At 46.8% G+C, this 18146-nt stretch overlaps 1 protein-coding gene across 1 annotated transcript in view; it reads left to right on the top strand.

Annotated features, from left to right (window-relative positions):
• The window catches only part of slco5a1 (solute carrier organic anion transporter family member 5A1), a 398244-nt gene that overhangs the window by 247170 nt on the left and 132928 nt on the right, over window positions 1-18146 (top strand). The window contains exon 3 of the mRNA XM_085993128.1: window positions 12144-12361. Coding sequence (XP_085849254.1) covers window positions 12144-12361 — 218 coding nt within the window. The remainder of the gene's footprint in view (window positions 1-12143; window positions 12362-18146) is intronic.

Genomic DNA, 18146 nt, shown 5'->3' with positions numbered 1-18146 from the left:
CTGAGGCCCAAGCACTGATCCTTGCGGCACCCCACTAGTTACAGCCTGTAAACCGGGAAATTACCCGTTTATCTCTACTCTCTAGTTCCCTATTTTCTCTCTCTTTCCGTTCTTGAATAGCAGGGTTAGATTTGCTACCTTACAATCCGCTGGGACAGTTCTAGAATCTAGGGAATTTTTGAAGATCACAACCAATGCATCCACTATCTCTGCAGCCAACTCTTACATAAGACATATAAGAATTCAGAGCAGGAGAAGGCCATATGGCCCTTCGAGCCTGCTCCGTCATTCAATAAGATCATGGCTGATCTTCGACCTCAACTCCACTGTCTTGCCCGATCTCCATATCCCTTGATTCCCCTAGAGTCCAAAAATCCAAAAATAGAAAGAAAGACTTGCATTTATATAGTGTCGTTCACGACCACCGGACATCCCAAAGTGATTTACAGCGAATGAAGTACTTTTGAAGTGTGGTCACTGTTGTAATGTAGGAAATGCAACAGCCAATTTGCATACAGCAAGCTCCCACAAACAGCAATGTGATACTGACCAGATAATCTGTTTTTTAGTGATGTTGATTGAGGGATGAATATTGGCCAGGACACCGGTGATAACTCCACTGCTCTTCTTTCAAATAGTGCCATGGGATCGTTTACATCCACCTGAGAGAGCAGGTTTAACGTCTCATCCGAAAGATGGCACCTCCGACAGTGCAGCACCCCCTCAGCACTGTACTGGAGTGTCAGCCTACATTTTTGCGCTCAAGTCCCTGGAGTGGGTCTTGAACCCACAACCTTCTGACTCAGAGGCGAGAGTGCTACCCACTGTTTTTTAAATATACTTTATTGAACATTAAGAACATTTACAACTTCGTGATCATTTCATTGTATCATACAAATCAATTCCGCCGCGCTGCACAGCCATTCTGCCACCACATTTTAACATCAAAACCTGAAGTTTAATTTGTCTCCTGTAACATATATTAATCGATTGTACTTTAAAAATTGATTGTAAAATACTATCTTTAAATTCCTTTCTGAATAAAACATCCACAGAGCCTTATAATGATCTTTTAGCTTATATTTAAAATACTCTTTTAGATTGATTCTCCTTATCTTAAAAAACAGAGCATTCCTTCTTTGCACAATCACAAATCTAGCCAAACTGAACATTAAATTAATTGCCGCTCCGCTAAACTCGGGCAGACTCTCCTGCAATCCCCATCTCAAAATTGAGTCCCTCAGGATTCCCATTCTCGCTCTTTGGTCCCCACCCAGCAAAAAAACTTCACACAACTGTTGAACATAGTACAGGAAACTTTAGTTTATCCAGAGGTTGTATGTCCGGAAACCTCGATCTACCGGCAGAAATCAGGAGCCGTTTTGTTAGGTTTTTTTTCTTCTCGTGGCTTTGTTTTCAACAGTCAGGCTCTGGAAAGTCTCTCTGAAGCTGTTGCTAAGCTACAGAGACGCTTCCAAGGTACGGGCCGACTGTTTACAAGCTGTTGCTAAGCAACAGTGTTTGTTGTCAGATACGGAGATGAAAACCTCCGCATGCTTTAACATTAACTTTGTATGTCCGGCAGTTTTGATAGATCGGCAACAGCTCGGTCCCGTCGGTGCCGGATATAACAAAGTTTCCTGTACTTAAAATCATTTTACTGTGGACATAACACCAGTAAATGGGACAGAGTCTCATCCCGTGTCCCACACACTGGGCAAGTTGCCCCCTCCACTGTCCAATCTTGCACAAGACCGTCATGGTAAAAATCCGGTTATGAGCCAATTTGAAATCCAGTTCAATCCACTCTGGACATTTAAAATTTGCCCACACTCCCTTCCAAATCCTGTTGAAGTCCAGCTGTGGGTATATACTCTGCCAAAACTCCTGAGCAGCAGGTGTCTTGAATCTCCATTCTCTAAATACCTCATAGAAATCTCGAGTATTGCAGTTGTCAAATTGGACCAACTCTCTCCCTTTCTCCAGCAGAAAGCTTGGAAAAGCAGGACGCATTTTACTTCCTTTGGAGATTTCCGCATTTATTTCTTCCATCCAATCCTGTGGCAATGCCCTCACAATCTTCTCATACATGATCCCTATTGCTTTTTCCTCTACCTCCTGATCCTCCTCCCACACCATGTCCCTCACTATCGCTTCCGGCAACCAACCTGGAATTACCTCGTATAATACATCTTTCACACATATAATACCAGCTTTTATAAAAGCTTGATTAAATAAAACCTCTCCTTCGATGTTGACCCGCCTGTTCAAAAGTAAGGGCTGTTCTAAAAATTCCTCAGCCCACTTGGGCATAAACTGCACACTTTTTAAAAATTGGGCCCAAGTCTCTACCACTCCCTTATAAAACCTAGGGAGAAGTTTAATCGATTTCAAAAACATATTATTGTATTCCATATACAATATCCCCTGCCCTCCTATCCCACTTCATTTAAAAAAATGCTCGAAACAACTCTTCCAAAAACTTGTATTTGACTTCTGAAGAAATTTCTTCACCCATTTGATTCTAAAGGATATTTTCTTCAAATCAATATCTGGGAAATTGAGTCCTCCCCGATCTCTCCGTCCAATGATGGTATTGTAAGCCACCAAGGCTGGTTTCCCTTCCCATAAAAACCTCACACAAGCCTCTCCGATGGACTTTTCCGCCCACTCAGGGATATCCTCCACTGACAATAAGTACCATAGCTTAGATAGCACGCGAGCAGACATCACTGTCGCTCTTCCTTGCACTTTCAACCACCTTCTTTCCCATCTTCCCAAAATCTTTTAAATTTTCATAACCTTCGGTTCCCAATTTAATCGATCCACTTCATCCCTGTCTTTCTTGCACCCCATATGCACCCCCAGAACTTCCAAAACCTCCACCACTTAAAGGGACTTTCCCCCAATCATTCCCCCCTACCCCTCCCTGCAACCAGGCATTGGGACTTACTATAATTCACTCTGGCTCCTGAAGCTCTACAATATTCCTCCACTACATCCATAGCTTTCCTCACTGACTCCCCATTTCTCAATGTTAAGGTTGTGTCATCTGCATATTGGTGTATCACCAACACCAGCCCAGAACCAGGAACCGCAATCCCAACTACACCTTGTTCCTTTCACATCATGTAACCTAATGGTTATGCTACCAATGTGTACAACAATGGGGACAGGGGGCAACCCTGTCTCACTGATCTCTGTATCGGAAATTACTTGGATAAAAAACCATTACATTTAACACAGCTAAATATGTTTGAATAAAAAATCCTTATCCACTCAATGAAATTTTCCCCGAAACCAAATGCTTCCAAAACCTTCAATAAAAATTCATGAGAGACCCTATCAAAGGCTTTCTCTTGATCTATCTTTAATACATAAGCCTCCCTCCCACTCTCTTCTATGAGCTCTATCGCATCTCGGATTGAGACCACAGAGTCTGCGATGTCCCGGCCTATGACTCCATAGGACTGAGAGGGCAAAACTATCTGCAGCAACACCGCCTTCATACGATTTGCCATAACCCTCGCCAAGATCTTATAATCCACATTTAATAATGTGATGGGCCTCCAATTCTTCAGATCCCTTCTATCCCCTTTATTTTTATACAAGCTAAGCTTATGACACCTCTCCTCATAGATGGGGCCAGGCTTCCCTCAATTTTAATTTCCTTAAAAACTTCTAAGAGCAATGGACTTAAAATCTCAAAAAATTCTTTATAAAATTCTGCACTTAGTCCATCGGACCCTGGGCTTCCCCCGCCCCCCCTTCATTCCACTTATTGCTACTTTTATTTCCGCTAATCCTACTTCTTTGTCACACATGCTTCTCTCATCCTCCTTTAAACCCTCTTCAATAAAAGCACTAACCTTCTCCATTGCCAAATTGGAAATGTCTTCTTTTGTATATAACTCTTGATAAAAGCTGCTAGGCACCTCTAAAATCTCCCCACTTTAATGAATGATCTTCTCCCCAACCTTCAACTCTCCAATTAATGATAATCTCTGTCACAGCTTCTCTTGCTCTAGAAAATATCTAGTGCATCTTTCGCCCTCCAATGCATCTCTAGCCTTTGCACAGAGAATAGCCCCCTTGCATTTTTCAGCTTGCAATAATTCCCACTCTTCCTTTAGCACCCGCAACTTAGTCTCAGCTCCCTTATCCCCTCCGTCAACTGCTTTACAGACATCCGTAAACCTTTTGTTTATATTCTCTTCTCTACGCCAGTTAGCTGCCGCTCTCTTTTTCCCATAACATACCGAAAAAACTTTTACCTCATATTTGAAATTGTCCCACCAAACTCTTCTTTCGTTCAAGAACAAAGGCTTCTTCCGAGCATTCTTTATTATATTTAAAATCCCTTCTTTTTAAGCAATTTCTTTCAGGTATTGATTGTTTAAAATCCATACCCCTGCACCGATCTTAATTCTGCTGTTCCTAATTCTAAGAACCAAAGCCAAGTGGTCACTAAAAAATACTTTTTTATAATAAATCTCCATCACCTCCGAACTTAACCCTTCCCGCATTAACACAAAATCTATTCGGCTCTGTTTTAAAACATCACCCACCCAACCTGTTCTAGAGAACTCTCTTTTATGGGGTTCCGGTCCCTTCATAAGTCTCTCAAATTTAAATTTGCCATCATTTTTACAATCATCCCTCTGGAGTTATCATCCTTAAAGGTCATCTGGGCTGAAATGTCCAGCCAAGATAAAAATACATTAAAATCCCCCACTATACAAGGATTTTCCACCTCTGCCACTTCAGTGAATAACCCTCGAAAAAACTCACGACGCTTGCAATGGTCGTTCGGTGCATAGATATTAAAGAGATCGCAATTAAATTCCTCCATTTTTACCCTTAGATGTAAAAATCTCCCCTCAGTGTCCTTGTCCACCAAGGCAACGTTCTCTTTTATGGACGGACTCACCAAAACAGCCACCCCTCTACGGTTAATGTTTACACAGCTTGCAAACACCTCTCCCTTCCAAACCTTCTGAACTCTTTCTAGGATATCCTCATCCCAAAAGGTTTCTTGCAGACACAACAAGTCCGTGCCTTTAAAACCCTGCAACAACTGCTGCAATTTCTTCTCACCCCTCAGTCCGTTCACATTAATCGAGACCAATGTAATCATGGCTCCAAAGAAGGGAAGTATGCCTGATAATGTCCCCATCATTTAATCTCTGGCCCCTCCCTCCTCTCATGCTCCTTCCCAACTTTTCGGCCAGCTGTTGCTTTTTCCTGCAGCCTCTGACTCTTTTTCATCTCCTGTTTGAACCTTCCCTGCTGTTTCAGCCTCTTCCTTGCATTAAGTTTGGGCCAAGGAGCTGCCCTTTCTTCCTCCTTCTGCCCCTCACTAACCTTTCCCTTTCCACATGATGCCACTTCACCCCCCATTTCCATGTCTCTGTCCCCCTCTAATTCCTCACTCTCAAGCTCTTCTGTAACTCTCTGTGCCTGCTCCCCATCAGATACATAATCCTGCTCCCCATCAAATACTTCATCTCCCATAGAGAGTCTTCCTGCTATCGCGGTTTCTCCAACAGTGCCGCTCCCTTCGACCTCATCTCCACCTCTGACCCTTGCTCCCTGATCCTTCTCTCTCTGGGACAATGGCGCACCTATATTGCTCCCTTCTGCCGTCTTTGTCTCGCCGCTCCCATCCTGCTGCCCCTTTAAGGCTCCTGTCTCTTGCACCCTCTCCTTGTCTTGCCCCCTCCTGCTCACCAAGATGTCCGACTCCCCATCTTTCTTTGGAGTACTTATATTTACCACGCACACCGCTCCTGCCTCCTCTCCCCCCGTGGACACCAGATTCTTTAGGGAGAGCTGAACCGTATTAAGGCTCGAGTCTGCACTCGGCCCTTGCTGCCCGCTGCTGTCTTTGTTGTTTTCCACTGTACTTGGTGTGTTTTCCACCATCTCCATCCTGTTCTCTGCTCCGCAATTTTCTGCCTCTTCCTGTGCTCTTTTCTCCTTCAATTTACCAGCTGTGTCCTCCGACTGCTCCACTCCTCCGGCCGTTCCACTCACACCTCCTGCTCCTTCTCCCATCTCCTCGTCACTCATAGAGCTTCCTTCTGCCTCACACTCACAGCGGGTGGGGCCTTTGTGACACACCCCACAGCTCTCCGCCTTGCAGCGCCGAGCGATGTGTCCAGACTCGCCGCAATTATAACAGTACAAGTCTGGACAGTTTCTTACAAGATGGTCGTATCCAAGACAATAATAACAAACCATCACTTGGTTATCATGCAGTACTCGGAAGTACTGCACTCCTTCCATTGTCTTGAATTTCATGCTGTACGGTAATGACTTCACCCCCTCTGGGAACCATACCTTTATGTAACGGATTCCATCTGCTACCCGTGTTCCTGGATAGTATGTCCTCTTTATTGCTGAGCAAATTTTAATGTCCCATGACTCCAACTTTTTGATTAGCACATCGTCCTCAATATAAACTGACAAGTTTAAGAATGAGACCACCACCTCTTCCGAATATAGCAGAGATACCTCCAAAAAATTATCGGCAACTTTCAAACTGAGTAAAAGTCTTTCCACCTACTCTCGGCCATTGACCGTCACCTCAAACCCAACATTTGGCTTTGGTCGGCAGGCAAAGCAGCTTCCCTCGCCACAGTCCTCATGTACCGCTTGGATAATATCCCAAGCTCGTATCTCCTTATCCTCGCACTGAACCACCACCGTGTTTTCTTTTCCAAACCTCCTGGGGTTCCGGCCCAAATCTTTGGGCCTTTTTCTTTCCCTTCCAACCACAGTTTCTCCCCTAATTAAATTAATCTTGGGAACACATCTTGGGCACTCCGGACCCCTCAGCAGCCATCTGGCTGTTGTTTATGGGCTAAAAAGGCCATAAAACCTGAAAAAAAAACCCACCACCAACATTTTACAAACTCACTCCAACTCCCTGCAGCAATCAGGCAACCAGTAACACCTGCTCACTCCTAGCCCCTCCCACCTAGAGAGTGCTACCCACTGAGCCACAGCTGACTCTGTAAAAATCTATCTATCTCTTTTAGAACCCTAGGATATAGGCGATCAGGTCCATGGGATTTGTCGACTTTTAGTCCCATTAGTTTCTGAAGTACTTTTTCTCCACTGATCTTAATTACTTTAAATTCATCACTCTCATTAACTCCTAGGCCCTAAGCTCTGGAATTGCCTCCCTAAATCTCTTCACCTCTCTACCTCTCTTTCCTCCTTTAAGACGCTCCTTAAAACCTATCACTTTTGTGCCCCACTATCTCCTTGTGTGGCTCGGTGTCAAATTTTGTTTTATAGTGCTCCTGTGAGGCGCCTTGGGACGTTTTATTATGTTAAAGGCGCTATATAAATACAAGTTGTTGCTGTTTAAATCCAAGGATCCTTGTTTTTACTTGTGGTAATGTGTGTCCCTCAGGAGATGAAATGATTTGGGAAAACCCAAGGCAATGCAAACTGTTGGAACAATTAGGATCAGTGGGAGGCACATTGTGGCAGAGAGTTTAACAGAGTTGATTGTTTCTGTCTTACACTTGTTATAGCTGACCCAGTTAAAGGCTCATTGTTGTCAATTTCTGTTTGGGAGAGAGGAACCTGCTGACTCTAAGCAAACATTGAAACTGTCCATTGCAATCATTCATTGATGTTAGATTTGAAAAGGCTAAAGCAGCACATCCTTTATAGAGATGCTCCCATATGAAAATCAGACATTTTGGATACTTCAAGCATACCATTATTGTAAGAATTGGGGTGTTTTACTTGTAATAAATGTTGATTGTCTCTCATTTTGCACAGTTTAAACATGATACAGGACTGCTGAATTATTTTCTTTTATTGATAATAATGATACTGATTACCAACCAACTTTTGTTAGGATTGAATATTTGACTGGAATGGGGTTATACTGTATCTCGCTCCTGAGGTAGGCCACCGTACCTTTGAAACTAGCCTGAGTCAATCTTGCTTTCTATAAATATTCTTTTTGCCTCTGTGGGGCCTAAATTGGATAGCCCCAGAAGAGGGGATTGTGATGCACGATTACCCCGCGCCCGTTCAAAGTAATGCAGGCAGCTCACCAACTTCGTGCTGCCTGCTCATTATAATTATTGCTGCGTGCAGTCAACACTAACCACGCTGTTCATTGGCTGCACACATCAGCAGGGGGCCCAATATTGTTACTTGCTAGTACTACTTAAAGCTAGCCTGCACCTCTTAAAGGGAAGATGCATTGTGGCTGCTGGAGGTGCTGAGATCATTCGGAATAGTGTTGTGCAACAAAGAACAATGGCTGACCATGGGAGAGAGCAGGCTCCAAGGTTTTCCGACACTGCACTGGAGGTCTTGGTGGAGGAGGTGGAAAGGCAGAGAGATGTCCTGTATCCACAGGGCAGGGGGAGCAGGAGGCCCGCCAGACACATGATAAGAAGGCAGTGGGAACAGATAGCCGCAGAGGTCAATGCCAGAAGTTTAGCCCCGAGGACCTGGATGCAGTGCCACAAGAAGTTTAATGACCTCACACGAGTGGTCAAGATCAGTGAATGCAGCTTCAAATGCCATATCCTACCAACTGCACCACTAGCCTCAGCCACTGCTCAATTCAGCACACCCCCATCACTCACCTACCAGCAATCTCTATCAATCAGGACTCAAACATAACATTGATATGCTTCCTCTTACCCTCACACACTTACCACTGTTGCAAGCCTCACTCTCACACCTAGCACAAAGGAAGATGGTTGTGGTTGTTGGAGGTCAATCATCTCAGCCCCAGGACATCATTACAGGAGTTCCTCAGGGCACTGTCCTAGGCCCAACCATCTTCAGCTGCTTCATCAGTGACCTTCCCTCCATCATAAGGTCAGAAGTGGGGATGTTCGCTGATGATTGCACAGTGTTCAGTTCTATTCGCAGCTCCTCAGATAATGAAGCAGTCCATGCCCGCATGCAGCAAGACCTGGACGACATTCCGGCTTGGGCTGATAAGTGGCAGGTAACATTTGCATCACACAAGTGCCAGGCAATGACTATCTCCAACAAGCGAGAGTCTAACCACCACCCCTTGACATTCAATGGCATTACCATCACTGAATCCCCGACCATCAACATCCTGGGGGTTACCATTGACCAGAAACTTAACTGGACCAGCCACATAAATACTGTGGCAACAAGAGCGGGTCAGAGGCTGGGTATTCTGCGGCGAGTGTCTCACCTCCTGACTCCCGAGAGCCTTTCCGCCATCTACAAGGCACAAGTAAGGAGTGTGATGAGATACTCTTTTTCACCCAGAGGGAGTTTGGAATCTGGAACTCACTGTTTGAAAGGGTGGTAGAGGCAGAAACCTTCACAACATTCAAGAAGCATTTAGCTGAGCACTTGAAACACCGTAGCATACAAGGCTACCGACCAAGTGCTGGAAAATGGGATTAGAATAGACAGGGCTTGATGGCCAGCGCGGATATGATGGGCCAAAGGGCCTCTTTCTGTGCTGTATGATTCTATGGGCTGGATTTTATCAATGGAGGCGTGTAGGTGGCGGGCCGACAACTTTTGGGGTTGTCGTCCCGCCTCCATCGAGTTGTGGCCAACTTACTCGATTTTCATTTAATTGACCTTGTTGAGCCCACCCAGCGGGCTCAGCAGGCCAATTAAGGGCCACCCGGCAACAGGTGACGTCACAGATTGACATTTCATCTGTCAAGAGCTTTTGACAGATGAAATATCAGCGATTGACAGCTCTTTGAAGCTGTCAAACACTGACAATCTGTACCCTAAGTTAATTCCTTCCTCTCAGGCTGATTTAGAGATCTCTCCAGAACAGAAAGCAGAATGCTGCAGATTTTGACAGCTCGCAGCCATTCTGCTTTCTGTGCCAGTAAGATGAGGGACTCCTGAGACCTGAAGGAAGGAAGGCTGCAAAGGTAAGTAAAACTTATTTAAACACTTTACACATACCAAACACACTTACCTCTGCACTCATGCACCCATCACTCACCTGAACAGCGGACATCTCAAACCCTCCAAGTCTTTCAGCCCGACAGTCCGCCTTGCTAACTTGGCGTGGTTTGAAGCCGTTGGGAAGCCCATACTTCAGGGATAAAAATAGGGATTAGGCTAAAAACTGCCTGTTAACAGGCAGTTAATTGGCACTAATCCCCTTCCGCCTCGGGGAGGCGGCTCCGAGCACAGGTCGGGCACCTGCCTCCTGTGAAACAGGCATGGAGGCGGGTTGAGGGCAGGATGGGTTCGTGCCCCCTGATTTCGCGATTTTAACCCCCACACGTCTCCAATCCTACCTCAACAGCTCGATGAAATTCGAGCCCTATGACTCTATGACTAATGTCAAGGAGCATGGAGGAGTCTGGCAGCAACTTTGCATAGCGCTTTTCCTAGAGCTTCGAGCCGATCCTGTCCAGCAAGGAACTGGTGGTCAACTCCATCAACACACTTGTGGACCCAAGTATGATGCACCATCCGATGGCCGATGTCTCCGCTTCCATTGCAGCACAAGCAGCTTCCACCAAAAGTCCGACCATCATGGCTGTGGATACTATTGTTCAAAGGGACTTGCAGAGTGTCACAGCAGTTCAACAATCTGTCCTCCATCAGATTACTAGCATTGCTGAGGCGCCGCCCCATGGAGCACGAACCTGCTGTCCTCTCTCAAGAGGACAGCATTCGTGATGCCACCCCTGCCACTCCACCAGTGCCCTTGCGGTTGCCTGTCAGGCAGCCAGCCCTCACTACTCTCGCCCAGGCCGAGATGGTACAGTCTGAAGCCAGACCTTCTAGGCCCAGAGCTGCTCGAGGTCGTCCTCCAAGGCCATCTGCAGTCTCCTCCACTGATAGTCAGCAGCCTTCCACCAGCCATGCTGCAGCCACTGGAGTAGCACAGCGTCGGAGCACTCAGACAGGCAAAGGCACACGGAAGACAGGCTTTTGGGAATGTAGAAGGATGATTAGTTTAAGTTTGTAAGCAATACGCAATAATTTAATTCATAAATTTGGTTTGGAATGTGGATTTTATTTTTGCATTGGGGCCAAGAGGACGATGTTATGGTCAGTAACAGAGGGAAGGGAAGGAGTGGGACTGTTGGTTGATGGGGAATCGGGGTTGAGGTTACTGGTATTGCACTTGAATTGGTTCTTCACGTACAGCCTGGACAGAAAGTGGCCGTCTAGGTAGTAGCCTCCCTTCCTCTTCATCCTCTTTCGCCTCCTGCTCATCTTCGTCCTCCTCTTACTCCTCCCTCTCCCTCTTCTAGCTGCTTGTTCTGCTCTGCATGGCCTCTGCTCATTCTCTCAGTCTTTCTCAATTCCAAGAGGAAGTCCTCCAAGTGCACCAAGTTTGTGCAGAAGCCTTGAAATCAGCAAAAAGTACTTCAGCACCTGCCAGACCACTCCCTGTAACTTTTGAAACTTGCAACAACTATGGAAGGCACCAAAACTGTGTAGAATTGTATCAACAGCCAGCGGAAATAAACCAGCAACTAACCTGTAAGAAGTTGATAATCCCTTTAAATAGCGCTGGTGGGGGGTCCTTCATGTTGCTTAATGCATGTTCAGCTATGCGAGGTTAAGAGAGGGCGTCGGCTGGAGCGTGGAGTTCCAAAATGGCAGCGCTGGTGTCAAATCAGTGTTGCACTGGTCTGCCTGCTCTGCATACTTCCAGCAGGCGTTAAGCGTGCATGCTCTCACCCCTTTACCAAGATGGCATCCAGCGCGCTTCATGTCAGAAGTGTGCATGCTTGGAGCAGATGCTATTTTTGAACCCTAATGACACTCTTAGCGCCAAAGAACGGGCGCTACCGAGGCCAATTTCGCCCCCACGGTGTTTTATTATCTGTGTGGGTTGATATATGTCATTTCTAGAACTTCCTGTATCAATTTTCTTTTGGCAGGGAGGCTATTTATTATCTATTTTTGACCTTGCCTATTCTATATTGATCATGTAGATTTGAGTTTTATGTGTTTTGATACAATAACATTTTCCTATTCTTATGTTTTTAATGAAATTCTAGATCCAACACAATATTTATTATAGAATTGATTTGTGTCTCACAACAATCCAAAAACAAATTCTCATCATGTTTTTGCCTTGTATTCTTTTCTTGTTCCTCCCCCCCAAAAAAACCTTGCAGGTGGAGTGGATTTTTGCTTTGTGCGATTGCCATGCTTCTAGTTATAGTGCCAATGTTCACTTTCCCCCAAAAACTACCACCTCGACAGAAGAAAAGAAAGAAAATGGGTTCGACTAATTCAAACAGTGATGATGAGATGATGAAAGAGAAATCTGGCAGCAGAGAACATAGAAAGAGCGCCGTCACTTCCTCTATGGGTTTTGGAAAGGACTTTAAAGGTGGGTGTACACAGTATGTTATTTTGTACCATTATCAATGCAAGTTTAGCTTAATTTGGTTCTATTCTTGTGACTGACAATTCACATGCATATCTCTCATTAAACTTATCTAGTAATTAATTTATTACAAAGATGTCTGTAGTACAGTAGCTGGATTTACTGCAAGAATGTTATATCTTGATGTCACTAAATCACTAATTATTACATAAATATTAACTGTTTAACAACCTCTTATAATTAAAAATGACTAATTATTGCTCAAAATTAGCTGTTTAATATCCTGCAGTAATTAAAACACAAATTATTGCATAATTAACAGCTTGTCAGATGTTAATGTAGACGATATAAGCTGACCTCTACTCAGCACGGAATCATAATTATGAGACTGAATATTTAAGTATAGCCATTTTTTTCAAAAGAAAGGGCAGTGCAAAAATGCCTTATAAATTAAATGAAGACTGTTGCATCTGTAACAAACATAACTGGGTTTGATTCACAAGTAAGAAAGACATGGTTCTGAATCACCACTGGCATGAATGAACTTTGTCATGTGAAGTAAGTCCATTAATACACCACTATCGGTATAGTATCTGTATACAGGAAACTTTCTGGTATCCGGCACTGACGGGACCGAGCTGTTGCCGTTCCATCAAAACTGCCGGAGAAACCAGCGCTAATGTTAAAACATACGGAGCTTCTGAGCTCCGTGTGAAGCAACAAACCCTGTTGCTCAACAGCTTCAAAACAGTCGGCGTAGCTTGCAAGCGTCTCTGTAGCTAAGCAACAGCTTCAGCTAGACCTTGCAGAGCCACGACTGGAGAAAAAAAGCAACGAGAAGTAAAAAAACTTATCTGAACCGACTCCTGAATTTTGCCGGTGGATAGAGCTTTCCGGACATTTAACCTCCGGTTAAAAAAAAGTTTCCTGTAATCTGTATTATGTCACACAGAGGGTGGTGAATATGTGGAATAGACCGCACAGGGAGACAGTAGAGGCAGATTGTATTGGCATATTCAAGAGGGAGTTAGACAGGCAGGACAAGTGATTGAGGGATGTAAGAGTTGGAGTTTAGTATGGTATTTTTTGAACTTTGGGACCAGTCAGATGGACTGCAGTAATTGTTTCTTGTCCTGTACACTTCTATGGGGGAGAAATTCAGTTGGTTGCGCCACCCGTTAGCGCCTTAAGAGGGCGATAAGTGGGGCGTGAGCCAGCTAGCGCTCGGGCGCGGCGAGACCTGCGCCTCTCGCGAAATTGAGCAGATATTTAGCGGCGGCACTAAACCGCAACGCCCGCTCAGCTGCGCACGCAGATCCTGACGTCATTTCAGAGTGCAACGCCCTTGGGGCACCCCGAACCGGAAATTAAGTGGCACCCCCCTCCTTTCCGCCTGTCGCTCCCAGCGACTGGTTGACTGGAACGGTTCCCAGTCGCTGTGGGGCTGGGGGGGCGCTATTTAAAGGGGGCTCTTCCTGGCTTCTTTGTGGTAGCCATTTTTGGACCACTCCTTCTGTGAGAGAGAGATTTGCAGAGAGACAAAGGGAGAGAGCTTTCTGCATTGAGTCAGCGCTCGCTGAGGTACTTTTGGCTTCTGACCAGAACTTTGTAGTTGGTTTGCTTTTTCACCGGCATAACCTTGAGTGGCCACATACTATGGGGGCTGCAATGGGTGGGAACGTTGGGCTTCTCTATTACATTGAGAGGGCACAGAGACGCAGAGAGAGAGTGCCAATCATGGCCAGACGGAGGAGGGCCAACAGGCGTCGGCACACGAGACCTTACGCTCCCAGGGTTTTCCGCCAACAGTTCTCATACATCAATATGTCTGAGGAGCAGTGTTTTCGGAGGCTGCAATTCAGCAAGGAGGTGGTCACTGAGCTCTGCCACCTGCTTCAGCCAGATTTGCAGCCTCAACTGAGGAGCAGGACGTCTCTGTCGGTGGCAGTGAAGGTCACAGTAGCTCTCAACTTCTATACCACTGGCTCCTTTCAACCTTTCAATCCGCTACTGGGGACATTGCCAATATCTCCCAGTTCGCGGTGCATTGCTGCATCCGTCAAATCACGAGTGCCCTGTTAAAAAGGAGACGGCAGTACATCTCCTTCCCCATAACCCCGGACAAGCAGCAAGAGCGCGCAATGGGCTTTGCAAGAATAGCGGGCTTCCCCATGGTCCAGGGCGCCATTGACTGCACGCATGTGGCTTTGCGGGCGCCACAAGAGAATGCCGAGGATTACCGCAACCGGAAGGGGTTCCATTCGTTGAACGTCCAGTTGGTCTGTGACCACAGACAGCTGATAGTCGCTGTCAATGCCCGCTTTCCAGGCAGCAGCCACGACGCCTTCATCCTGCACCAGACTTCTGGCCCGGCTCACCCAGGAGACTGGCTTCTCGGGGACAAGGGCTATCCTCTGTGCACCTGGCTGATGACCCCGCTCCGTTTGCCCAGCGCCCCTGCTGAAGAACGATACAATGAGAGCCATCAAGCTACCAGGAACATCAGTGAGCACACAATCGGCGTGCTCAAGCAACGGTACCGCTGTCTGGACCATTCCGGAGGAGCCCTTCAGTACTCACCTGAGCGAGTCTCCCATTTCGTTGTTGTGTGCTGCATGCTGCATAACCTGGCAATCCTCAGGACTCAGCCACTGCCACCAGACATTGGAGCACCAACAGAGGAGGAGGAGGAGCAGCAGCACCAAGACGGGAGGGAGGCACAAAGTGCAAGGGCCATCCGTCAGCGGCTTATCGCAAGTCGGTTCTAGGCCCCCTCTGAGGGAATGGCTTCTGCCATTCAAAGAACATGAATGGAACTGTGCCGCACCCCCTAAGCTGGTCAAGGCAACAAATAGTTCAAAGAGCAAACATGCACATTCTGAATACAGACACTTCTTTATTTAACAAACTGTGTGCCCTTCCCGCATGACAAAGTAATAGAGAGGAACCCCAAAAAAAGCAGTCAGTCACATAACTGGCTCTCACAACCTGGAGACAATGAACAAAACAGTAACCAAAAAATGACCACGATCCTCGGCCTTCAATAAAACATTTAACAGCATTTTGTCACACCTCCTACTTTTTGCCCTTTGAGGGTGATCTGCTTCGCTTGCGAGATTCGCCCCTTCCCACCCTGCAGCTCCTCCGCAATGGGACCCCAGTGGCTGCAGCAAGGCTGGGGGAAGGCTGCTGAGTGTCAGAAACTGAGACTGCAGATGCCCTTGAGGGACAGCCTGGACCAGCTCTGGGCCTGGAGGGCCCGGCTGCTGACTGCTCCAACTCTGCATGGGCGGCAGCAGTCTGTCCTACAGGTGGTGGCAGCCGCAGTGGAGAAGTGACAGTGTTGGCAGCAGGAATGCTGTCATCCTGAGAGAGGACAGCAACTCCCTGTTCGGACGACACACTGGCACTCCCATGGGGTAGCACTGCAGCATGCGGAGCAATCTGCTGAAGCACAGACTGCTGGCGATCTGCTGGCGAGGGCCCCGGCAATTCGTGCCTGATCCAGAAAGGGTAGCAGCAGTCAGTGCTCGTGTGGCCTCAATCTGCGTCTGCATGAGACCAGCCACTGACTGCATTGCAGCACTAAGCACTTGCGTGGCAGCCGCCTGTGCTGCACCAAAGTCCTGGAGACTCGTTGCCTGTGCTGCGTCGACACCCTGGACAATCATTGCCTGTGCTGCGCTGAAGTCCTGGAGACTCCTTGCCTGTGCTGCGCCGAAGTCCTGGAGACTCCTTGCCTGTGCTGCGCCGAAGCCCTGGACACTCCTTGCCAGTGACTCAATGGAATCTGGCATCCTTGCCACTGCAGCCATATGCTCAGTGTGCCTGTGCTCCGCCTGGGCGCTCATTTCAGCGAGGAGCCGCACCTCTTCTGCGCTCACTGTAGCAGGACTCGAGGCCAGACTCTCCCTCCGGGGAGAAGGCCGCCGAGCTTCCCTACCCCCCTCGCGTTGCTGCAGCCTGCTGAGCTTCACCCTCCTCAGACCATTCCCCCCTGCTCCCCTCCAGGGAAGACGTGTCCCCATTATGGCCATGGGCTGCCTCGGCTGAGGGTGGCACTGATGGTTTGGCTTCCTCCTCGTCGTCGCCTTCAGAGTCACTCACAGTGGCAGCTTGAAGGCCCACCTCCTCACCTGGCGAATCAGCATCTGAAAGCAGGGAGGTACAAGAGTGGCTTTAGCGTGAGGACAGGGTGGCAGCAAGGGAGGCATGAGTGCTGCAATGTACTGTATTGGTTCGATAGTGGCAAAGGATGCTGGTGTGAGGCACAAGTGGAAGGAGAGATGTGAAAAAGGTGATGACCTTACCATTGCTGTCCATAACGGGGTCGGCATCTCCAGTGGCGACGGGGCCAATCATCCGGCCTGCCATAATCCGCTGGACTCGCTGCTCCAGATCGGTGAGGGCTTGAAGGTGAGGCCGGCTTCCCCCGGTCCGTTGCTGCTGCCTCCTGTTATGCGCCAGCTTGCCCTGCAAGAGAAAGGACGGGCTCTGAGTACAGTGTGAAGCCCTGATCTTGGCTGCGCTGCCTCCCATGGTGGAATGGCCCTTACAGTGTGAAGCCCTGATCTTGGCTGCACTGCCTCCCATGGTCGATTAGCCCTTACAGGATTTTTGAGTGTCTGAAGCCTGCAGCTCCACGATTCTATATATAGTCACCTACAGGAAATGGAGATTCTGAACCCTCCATTACCGCATATAGGAAATTGACTGTGATGAACGCTGGGCCACTATAACACCAGAGATGACTGCCAAGACCTAAAAATCTCAGACTACAAAATATCTTGTTTGTCTTTTTCTCACCGTTTTGTATTTTTGGTTCTATGACTTTCCATTCTCTCCCTCGAGCCTTTCCTCACTCTCTTTCTTCCTAGCTTCTTTTCCTCCTTTCTTGCTCTCTCTCTCTCTGTCTCTCTCTCTCTCTGTCTCACATACCTCATTCTCTTTTGTTTCTCCCATTATGTCCTTTGCTTTCACTCTCTTTCACTCCCTTCATCCCTCTTGCAGATATTTTTATTAGTTTCTTCATTTAATTTTTGCTTTTTTTCTGCATGTAAACTGTTTCATACAAGTACATTGCTGCCTTCACAGGAAGTATTATAATATGAACAAGGTAAGTGAAAAGTATGTTTGTTTGAGTATTCATAGAATCATGGAATGATACAGCACAGAAGGAGACCTTTCGGCCCATCGTGCCTATGTTGGCTCTTTGGTAGAGCTATCCAATTAAACCCACTCCCCTACTCTTTCTCCATAGCCCTGTAAATCAATTTCCTTCAAGTATTTATCCAATTCCCTTTTGAAAGTTACTATTGAATCTGCTTCCACCACCCTTTCAGGCAGTGCATGACAACAATTCGCTGCAACAATTTTTTTTCCCTCACGTCGTCTCTGGTTCTTTTGCCAATCACCTTAAATCTGTGTCATCTGGTTACTGAACCATTTGCCACTGGAGACAGTTTCTTTTTATTTACTCTATCAAAACCATTCATAATTTTGAACACCTCTATCAAATCTCTTCTTAACCTTCTCTGCTCTAAGGAGAACAACCCCAGCTTATCCAGTCTCTCCGCATAACTGAAGTCCCTCAGCCCTGGTACCATTCTACTAAATCTCTTGTGCATCCTCTCTAAGGCCTTGACATCCTTCCTAAAATGTGGCACCCAGAATTGAGCACAATACTCCAGCTGAGGCCTAACCAGTGTTTTATAAAGGTTTAGCATAACTTTCTTGCTTTTGTACTCTAAACCTCTATTTGTAAAGCCAAGGATCCCGCCATCTTCAC

This window comes from Somniosus microcephalus, chromosome 7 (genome assembly GCF_052327205.1).
Source record: "Somniosus microcephalus isolate GS21.2 chromosome 7, FLI_Smic_1.0, whole genome shotgun sequence".
Lineage (NCBI taxonomy): Eukaryota > Metazoa > Chordata > Chondrichthyes > Squaliformes > Somniosidae > Somniosus > Somniosus microcephalus.
This window is presented reverse-complemented; position numbering and strand designations above follow the sequence as displayed.